This window comes from Chenopodium album, chromosome 21, assembly GCF_948465745.1.
Source record: "Chenopodium album chromosome 21, dcCheAlbu1.1, whole genome shotgun sequence".
Lineage (NCBI taxonomy): Eukaryota > Viridiplantae > Streptophyta > Magnoliopsida > Caryophyllales > Amaranthaceae > Chenopodium > Chenopodium album.
In genome coordinates, this window is record NC_137854.1 from 7,651,808 (window position 1) to 7,662,527 (window position 10,720).

Sequence of the window (10,720 nt, forward strand, 5' to 3'; positions counted from 1 at the left end):
ATGATATGGAGAATCCTAGGTTTTTATAATAATTACTCGTGGATTTATCAAGTTCTTTCTTTTTTGACATCAAAACTCTTGATAGACACTTTATAGAGACATAATTGCAATCCCTATTGAAATGTGCTCTGTGTGCCTAGCTACATGTTAACATTCGTAAAATTTACACCATTTGCTTAACGAATTAAGTACAACATATGAGATATGTTCTTTTAGGAGCATGCTAGTTGCCATCATCCTTAGCCATGTTATTTCTTCAAGATAGCTTAAAAGAATATCTATTTCACCTATGATCAATGGGGAGTAGTTGTTTCCAAAAAAAAAAAAAAAAAAAAAAAAAAAAAAAAACGGGAGTAGAAGTTATATTTAGCATCACACTATTATGAATACATTCTCATAATTTTTTTGTTTCTAGCATCAATTATTCTATACGGCTATACCGTTCGTATAATACAAAAATTTGTGATAGTACATCAAATCTTCAATTCAAATCTATACCATGAATAGTAGAGAGTATATCTCATCTACCCTCCATTCATTTTATTTATTTATTTTTCTTTGACACAATTCATTTTATTTATTTTGGGCCTTGTACAATTGACTAAACAAGGACCAGTTGTGAATGTGATATTCCTTGGCAAATAATGGACAATTTAAATGACATTAACATTTGGAGGTTGTATTGTTTAATGTTGCTACTTGACTTGACTTGTGGTAGCAAAGACTTAGCATCACAAGATAATTGCCAAAAATGTCAAGCCAACTGAAAAAGCCAGGAAAATTTCATATTCATAAGGGAAAGTCTTAGCATCACAAGATATGTGCCAAAATTGTCAAGCCAACTAAATTTGATTGATACTCATTAGTAAATTCTTCGAACATTAAGCGCCTCACGCTCGGGTGTTAGACAACAAGTTGGAGGTATTGCTTGACAAATTTAACACATTATACTCCTTGAGCCCACAATCGCGTCTACACTCCATAATACATTCATACTGGTATTTGACAAATTGTTTTCGGTTTTAGGCTTCAACAAATAAGATAAGACTACTTAAGGTCAGAAACAAACATTTTTATGAAGGGCAAATCCCACTTCTTGCTTTGAAGTGGACTCTTTAAGACAGTTCATTTGGCCAAAAGGATAGTACAAAATACAACCGAAAAACAGGCCATTGCCGTGTGAAAAGCCAAAGAAAAGTAGAGGATCAGGAAGCAGCTGGATAATAATAAGATTTAGATACAGGGTCTGCATACATCAGCATTGTAGCACTTGGAATTTTTCTCCAGCGCTTAGGCTCTTACACAGCAATTGAAGTAGCTGAGGAAGCTCTTTCTCGGCTGAAATTAATAAAAAAAAAATATGTAAATAAATGATTGATAAAGCAATAGATATAGAAGTTGATTCTTAAGAACTAAGTATAAGCATCAAAACATATGGTCTGCAGATGAGCGGATCTATCCTCTCTTGCACATAAACAATTTAATACTAGCAGAACTCAAACATAGATTTTGGATTATCTACGACAGATACCACAGCTTCCCACTCTATCACACATAAATTTTTAATCCAAGAACCCTTGTAACAACTTAACACAGATCCAATCTAATTAATGATGACAAAATAGCTGATCTACATGTTGAATCAAATTCAGGTGGTGCAGAATCTCATTCAAGCGAACAATGCGAAAACATCATAAAAAGCAAGAGCACATATACTTGAATCAAATTCATGCATAGCATGACTGCATGAGACTTCTGAATCCCCATATGCTAGGGAAGAAATCCAATTAACTAGTACAAATCATGTGAGATAATAGTTGCCATCTTGCCAATACAAAACACATGAAGTAACATGTTTGTGTTGTGAAACTGCAATTCCCTCATTCATCGGGTACAGTCACATGACAATTGGGTCACTGACCATAAGGATATGCTTTTGTAGTTAATATACCAACCAGCTCTCAAGAAAATCTTTCACAGAAAAGGATCAGATTTAGGCACACCACTAATCCCCACGGCCCAAACCCACCATTTACACATTGCCTTTATTAATTATTGGAGGCCACCATTACGGTATTACCTACGATTCCAAAGTTATATTTAAGCTACAGATTGTCACTTAAAAAAGAATGAAGCATATCAAACAGCAAATTGGGAAACATTAATATATGCATACATAATGGATTAATGACTAGCTTTTTTGCTGCAAGATATGAATTGCTGCATTCAATATAATGCCAAAGTATTTTCTTTTATATTGCTCCAAGTTGCATACTCAAGGCCCACATGCTTGTACTGTAATACAGTTATTGATTAAGGCCATTAAGCATCCAACCATATGAATGCCATTTTCATGCTTAGTTTCTTTAATGATGGGACTGTCTCTTAACTGATCACTCCCGTGCTAGAAGTCACGACAAAATATATTAAAATTAGGGAGCTTTTTGTAATATAAAAGTAGATAAACGAAACATTAACGCCAAAAAGTATGATCTAGCAAGTCTAAACAACCGGGACAGATGCATGTTAAAACAACTAGATAAAGCCATTTGAGCAAAATCTTACAGTTGGAGAGTGGTTTTGATTGAAATGCTGCTGTTCGTCATCGATTACTTTGTTATTAGCAGGAGCAGTTGGATTGATGAAATCTTCTTCATTACCCAAACTAGCCCTTGAAGGATCTCTTTTATTTTGTTTCCTCATTTCTCTGATTTTTGAGAAATCAAGAGAGTAATCTGGCAATGGTCCCTTCTGGTCCCATTCTCCGAATTGTGGCACAGATAACCATGGCGCATTTCTCTGATCAAGAAAATAATTTCCGATGTCAAATTTACAACGATCAAGACAATAATCATCTTCCAATGAATAATTAAATTTAAAGAATTTTTTACAGTGATGAACCCTATGTTTTTAAATCCTCAAGAAACCTTAAAAGCATAAAAAGAAGTTTCAGCAATTTAGCCAACATGTCCCAACAACCCACAAACATCAGTGCTCCATATAAATAAGTACAAAGGGAGACAGAAGAAACAAGACTCACAAGTACAGTACAAATTTTAATGATATCAGGAGAAAAAAACTTGAAAAGGCGCAATAATAACATATCCCTATGATACATTGATATATAACTTTGTTTCATAGTATCAAAGCAACTTCCAATGTTTCATAGTTCATTAACATTTTACTTGTTGCAATAGAATCACGAGTGACAAATAGCATACAAATATACAATGATCATGTTAGGTAATTGGTTTTCGCTTTTTAGCCATTACATTTGGGCAAACAACAAACAAATGTAAATAAATGGTTTTTCAGCAAGCTAGTCATTTTGTATTGTGTTGTACTCCATATCACTAACACCTAACAACTAACTTTAACAAATATCTTTATAAACGGCCAACACTACAAGTTAACTTAAAGAACCAATATCTTGCCTATCTAACCAATACAAATCGCCGAACTAGCCAACAATTAATTGCCAAACACAGCTACAATACTTGGTATTATTAAAGTGAGAGCGGTTGAAGTAACAGATTCTCAATAGCCGAAAGAAAAACATAACACGACTCATCAAAACCATAACATATCCCCATGAAGGCCATGATACATCCTAAAAAGCTGTCACCTTAACCTCCTAATTAAACAAACCATTTTTCACAGCTAATACTAAAAACAATATTCGATTAAAGCGATAAGATTAAGAAACAACATAACCTTGCATAATCTTCGAACCAGTCAAGCTATAAACTATTCAAAATCTAACACCCTATCACGGCGATCTTTTCAAATATAATCCACAAATTTATTTATTTAATTAAGCAACATTAGCGCGTTTATTCTTTGTGTTAGTGAAGTAATTTTACGCGACTTAGGGCCTGTTCTCATTAACTAAACTCAGCTGAACTGAATTTCAACATATGAAAACAGGCCTTATATATGCTCTCCGAATCAAATATTATACACATAAAGATACAACTAGTATGAACTCATCGAGTTTGCCATTCTAGACTTTGAATTTAAAATTCTGAGACAACCACCAATTATAGGAGTTCAAATTTTGTATCCTTTCAAAAAGAAAAGTCAAAATTTTCGAACCATTAGTACAGTCATGTATACTGTTACACAGCTAAGCTAATTTTGTTGGATTCCTCGAAACTTCATTGTCACAAAATCATCACCAACCAGAAAAATCCTTCAAATTTTAACAAATTAAAAAATAAATTAATCAAATCAACATGCAAAATCAGCTCCAGTGTTTCAAAACAGTCAAAGCGTCGATATGATTGATATTCATATCAACAACAATAATTAGTTTTTTTTAAAAAAAATTTAAAAAAAGTAGCGAGTAAAAATCGAAAAACTTGCAAAATCAGGTCGAGTGTGTCAAATTAAGCGTCGGTACAATGAATGTTAAAGTGAATTTAAAATAAAAATTTAGAGTAATAGGCACAATCAGCTCGAGTGTGTGAATGTATCGATGATCGTTCCGTCTCTATAAGTTGTTCCTGTTTTGACCTTTTTGTGTGAACTTTTAGAGACACAGAGATTGCTCAAACAAGTAATCAATCAACAAATTCATTGAGAAAATGAGGAAAAACAGAATCATTTTACTTAGAAGTTAGAACACAATAAAAATCGGAGTAATTAACAGTTAAATAATGATCAACCTGTATAAATCAAACAAAAGTAAGCTAAAATTAGCTGAAATTCCAAGAGAAAGTACCTCTTTATCTTTGCGATCTTCCATTAAAATGGATAATCGAAGCAAATTGTAAGGTGGAAGTAGAAAGTTGAAAGTAAGGTGGAAGAAGGAAGAAGAGAAGTTATGATTTTAGAGAAGAGAGGAGAGAGAAAGTAAGACAGCAGAGTGACAGAAGGAAGATAAATAAAGGAGCTGAGATGTCTGACGTTATAAATATACGGATATCGTCTGCTCTTTTATTTTATTTTTTATTTTACAAAGGGGGTTTTATATGTATACACCTTGTGTTGATGTTATTTACGTAACCGCCATTTCCTTCTTCGTGTTGTTTACGAGTATTTGTTTACGCGTTACAGCATTCAACCACTTTCCAATTTAGAGGTGTTAAAAGCACATTCGACCCGACCCAATTCGAAATCGATCCGAAAAATATCCGATTTAGATTTGGACTCGCGTGGACATAATAATTTAGTATAACCCAACTTTAAAAATTTACCCGATCCGACACGGCCATATTAGACTCGATCCGATTATCCGAACTGACACCCCTACTTTTCATGATTTATTGAGTGTACAGTTTACTAGACTACTGGTACAAATATTTCAATCTGCTTCCTTTAATTCAAATTACTCCCTTATTTGTGTTTTTGTAAGTCTAACACTTATCAAATCCGGCCGAATTTTAATAAGTGCTACACTTTTTATTTAGACAAAAATCTACATTAAAATATTACAGTATATCTTTCTTTTCTTATGAGCCTCACTACTGCTTTTTTTATTATATATTTTCTCTCACATTCATTATTTTACAATAAATATTAATCTCACTATCTTTTTTTTTTTTTTACAATTTTTAAAATACTTTAACTACTCTACTGGAGTATTTTATTCAAGTCAATTAAATTGCCTAAAATTATATGCCGGTCAAATTGTTTCACTTAAAAAAACACAAAGGGAGTAAAAAGTTTTTTGGGGCTTATCATCGTAAAAACACCGATAAAAGCCCCTACAAAGATTCGCAAAAGAGATAAGAGAAAGAAGAAGGAGAAGAGTAAAAGAAAACCTTTTTAGAAAGCATGAATTTTTTTAGCAATGAAGGCTAGAAAAACCCTCCTAAAAGAGAATCCCTGGAGGGAACTAGAAAAACTCTCCAAAGAGAATTCATAGAAGGAACCTAATACACTTTGACTTTTTCAATATTCACGTAATGATTTTGACTGATTAGTTTACTAATACGAGTATATAAAAAAACGAATTCTTTTGTAAAAAATATTGTCAAATTTGATATATAATATATAATTATACATACATACTTTCATAATATCAATTTTCATATAAAATACAGAGAATAAAGCTAAAGATATTTTTGATCAAAATTTTGCATCGACATGTATATCAAGTTTTAACTAGCCTTTTGACCCGTTCAATGCACGGGTTGTTACTTAGGGCCTGTTCACATTTACTGAACTGAACTGATTGGAGCTGAACTGAACTGATTGGAGCTAAAATGAACTAAACTGTACTGATTGAGCTGAAATGAATATTCTATGAGAGAAGGAAATTAGGAGCTAAACTGAACTGAAATGAAATTAACAGGCCCTTAGATTATTTTTCTTGAAAAGTGTCGATATTGCTGTGGACGGAATTTAGTTAGGTATATATACATAGATATTGTAGGGCATGAAATGACATATTGGTTTAAGTTATATTTAAGTTTAGGATAAGAAAAGACTATTTTATTGTTAATGTAATGAACACTAATTAGTTTACCTTTAATTCATTATATTGAATACGAAACACTTAAATTTTCTGAGAGTGAGGGATAACTCAAGTGGTTAGAGCTTCCCTCCCGGTTCCAGAAGATCATGGGATCGATTCTCACCCCCGCCCTTGTGGCTCTCTAAACACCAAAAAAAAAAAAAAAAAAACACTTAAATTTTCTTACTTAAATTTGTAAGTTTTAGAATACATAAAGATTAAAGCTAAGACTCAAACATTATTTACTCCGTATATATTTAGAGGTAACATGTGGCATATGAATGATTGTGGTGACATGTGGCTCAGTATAGATTGTGGTTTGTGTTTTTAAATACTAAAGTATAGATAATTAGATAGATATAGATATAGATATAGATATAAATCTATAGATATAGATATAGATATAGATATAAATCTATAGATATAGATATAGAAATATAGATGAGATATTTAAAAAAAAATGGAAGAAGTATTAAACTCTTGGGTTGACAAAAGTCGGATAAGGTATAAGTAGTATGTGACAGGGCAGTATACAATTTTTTATATGAAGCAGTGTACCTCGATGAGGGCTGTGATAGTCGATGATTTTCGGTGCCGCCCATGGTCGTTGGCTTTATAGATTAATTTAGTGGATTATTCTGCTAATTCCTTTTTAAGCTTTCCTTAATTCCTTTCTTTCCTCTTTTCATGGTTGAGTTTTGCCGTCCTAAAACCTATTTTATTCTTGTAAAATTTTTAATATCTTTCATTTTTTTTTTGTAAAATAAATATCTTTCAATTTTGTAATAGACAAATATGTATAGTAATGTACAATAATGCTCTTACAAAACTACAAAACTATTCTGTCATCACTAACCAACACTGCCTAGATTGCCCACCCTTTAACAGCCTAAACTATTAAATTAAAGTTTGGTATGATTTATATAGTATTAAATTATGTTAATAATCCCTTCAAAAAAAAAAATGTTAATTTTCAAATACTTTATATAAATTTATTTGATAAAAATCTTGATAATCTAACATATTCGTAGTTTTATTATATAGGCAGAGGCAAATATCACTTACCATCAAATTAAATTTTGGGTTTTTCTACATTATAACCCTCTAACTTTCCGTTTTCTACGATGTGTCCCCTTTTTTGAGAAATTTACACTGTAACCTCAAAATACATTTAGCTTCTATATGGTAACCTTGCCGTTAACTAATTCCGTTACTGGGGCCCACTCACCACTTAATAATATTTTTTAATCGATTTGCGTGTTGGAAATGGTTTTGTTAATGGTTTTGGGGGCTATTTTGTTCCTAAAGCCGCCAAATTGAGCTTAAAATTAACAAAAATATAACACAAATGACTCGTTTTGCATATTAAGAAATGTCTCGATTTGCGTGTTTACGTATTTAATACACAAAACAAGACATCTGTGTCATTTTTTTGTCAAATCTGGGCTCAATTTGGTTCCTTTAGGGACAAAATAGCCCCCAAAACTTTTCACAGAACTATTTCCAACACGCAAATCGATAAAAAAATATTATTAAGTGGTGAGTGTGCTCCACTAACGGAATTTGTTAACAGGTTGGTTACCGTATAGAAACTAAATGTTTTTTGAGGTTACAATGTAGATTTCTCAAAAAGTGGGCACATCATAGAAAACGAAAAGTTAGAGGGTTATAATGTAGAAAAACCCTTAAATTTTTAAAATATCATTGAAATTTGGTTTGTTTCTTTGTCAATATATGTGTAATGAGTAATGACTAATGAGTGTTATGAGTCACAGGGTCACACCAACCTTTGTACAAATTTGTATTCGATAAATTTGCTGTTTTTGGTTTATCAATTAAAGTTTTATTGAAAAGTAGGTGCAATAAAATATAAAATATAATGGATGAATCTTTCAAATAATGAATGGAGGGTGCAGTGTGAGGCTACAAGTCTCCTACAGTCCTACCAGGTAGTGAAAAAAAAAATGAAGTAATAACATATGCAATATTAGTAGATTAAATCATGCCATAAAAATAAATTCAAATGAGCGTGAAAAGATAGTGTAACGATTAATTTGAGGTGAATAATAATATCTATGATACCCGGCCTATACAAATATCTATATTATGATACTACATCAACTTTTAATACATTTTTTATATGGTAAAATCATAATTTACTAACAAAGTGTTGGTAAGGTTCTTATTAGATCTATCAAAAGTTGACTAGACCCGAAATACCGACTCAAACTCAATTATTAACCGACCCATCTGAACCCGAAAAAATGGTGGACCAATCCGATCTGACGCGACTTGAAACCAACCCTAGACCTGAGTTGACCCGAGTATGTGAGACCCGAACCCGAACATGAATTGACTTGGAGATGACCCGACCCGAATGTAACCCGTTAATTATTGACCTGAACTGAAATTGACCCAAACCCGTTTTAACCTGTCCAAACCCGAATTAACCCGACTTGTTACTTACCTGACCTGAATTCAACCTGACCCGTTCCTAACTCGACCAGAATTTAACCCAACCTGTTACAAACCCGACCCGAATGTAACCCGTAAATTATTGACCTGAAGTGAACCTGACTTGAACAGAAATTGACCCAAACCCGTTTTAACCCGTCAAAACTCGAATTTAACCCGACTTAACCTGACCTGAATTTAACCCGATCCGTTCCTAACCCGACCCGAATTTAACCCGACTTGTTATTGACCTGACCCAAATTTAACATGACTTGTTATTGACCTGACCCAAATTTACCAAACTTATTACTAACCCGACCCAAAAATTCAACCCGATCTGTTACTAGCCAGACTCGAAATCAACACGACTTGTTATTGACCCGACCTAAATTCAACCAAATTGTTCCTCACCCGATTTCAAATCACCTTAAATGCAATTTAGACCACCTTATTATTGTTGATCAAAGCATTTTGTCTAGGGAGACCAAGTCGGTCCAGGCCAGCAAAATAAAGGAGCATCATCCTCAAATTTAAGAGTTAAATATAGTATATATTTGTCGTATGGTCAAAGGAGATAATTATCTTCCTAAATTATAAACTATAGTTCCCTAGTATATTGACTTATATATTATAGTCAAAGAAAATAATTAGCTTGATAAAAATTATAATTATCTATTTATAGTAGTTGAACCCAAATATGACCTGACTTGGAAATGACCCGACCTGAATGCAACCTGCAAATTATTAACTTGAACATAACCCGACTTGACTCCGAGAATGATCAGACTTGGAAATGACTCAACCTGATTATAACCCGCAAATTATTGACTTAAATCAAATCCGATTTGAACCCAAGAATGACCGACCTGATTATAATCCGCAAATTATTGACTTAAATAGAACCCGACTCAAACCCGAGAATGACCCGACCTGATTCTAACCCACAAATTATTGACTTGAACCGAACCCTACTCGAACTCGAGAGTTACCCTAACCCATTTTAACCCGTGAAAACCCGACCTATTGTTCACCCGACTCGAATGTAACCCGACCTATTATTAACCCAACCTAAACCCAACCCAAACCCGATAAGAAGTATGACTCGACGTGACCCGACTCAAGCATGACCCAACCCAAACCCGACCCGCACAGGTTATGGAATTAATGCGAATTGACCCGACCCACTCTTACTGACCCCAACCCGACCCGTTTATCTGAAACCTCCAAAATTTCTCAAAAAGTGTGGATATTAAACTTCAAATTTTGAAATTTTTTACTTTTTTCACCCGGGAATAAAAATTGCTGAAATGTTTACATTGGTCCCTAATACCCTCCGGGAGTCCAATTGGCTGGGTGGAACCATCCAATTTGCCTTTAGACGAACAATTTGCCGGTTTACAATTTGCGTCGATTTCATTAATTCAAGCTTACCACGAACATTTATGACAACATATAATGATCAAATATGGATCTAAATGGCATTATATGACGCCGAGATGTATTCCCTATAATCTCAATGCTTTTCGACATCGAGCCCCAAACATTCAAAAATTTTCAAAAAGCGTGGATATTAGCATTTAATTTTGGAATTTTTTTACTTTTTTTTCGGCCGCATATAAAAATTGTTGAAATGTTTACCATGGTCCCAAATACCCTGCGACAGTCCAATTGGGTGGAACCATCCAATGTGCCTTTAAACGACCAATTTACCGGTTTACAACTTATATATATTGATTTCATTAATTCAAGCCTACCACGAACATTTATGACTACAAATAATTATCATATATGGTTGCAAACGATATT

The 10,720-nt window shown here is 33.3% G+C and overlaps 1 protein-coding gene across 1 annotated transcript; it reads right to left on the bottom strand.

Annotated features, from left to right (window-relative positions):
• Positions 1 to 924: 924 nt before the first annotated feature.
• Positions 925 to 4,908, bottom strand: LOC145602406 (uncharacterized). Its single transcript, XM_081658598.1, has 3 exons — positions 4,724 to 4,908; positions 2,566 to 2,799; positions 925 to 1,338 (listed from the first exon to the last, which is right to left on the bottom strand). Exons 1-3 carry the CDS (start codon positions 4,745 to 4,747, stop codon positions 1,291 to 1,293), a joined length of 306 nt encoding a protein of 101 aa, XP_081514724.1. The 5' UTR covers positions 4,748 to 4,908; the 3' UTR covers positions 925 to 1,290.
• Between the last annotated feature and the right edge of the window lie 5,812 nt (positions 4,909 to 10,720).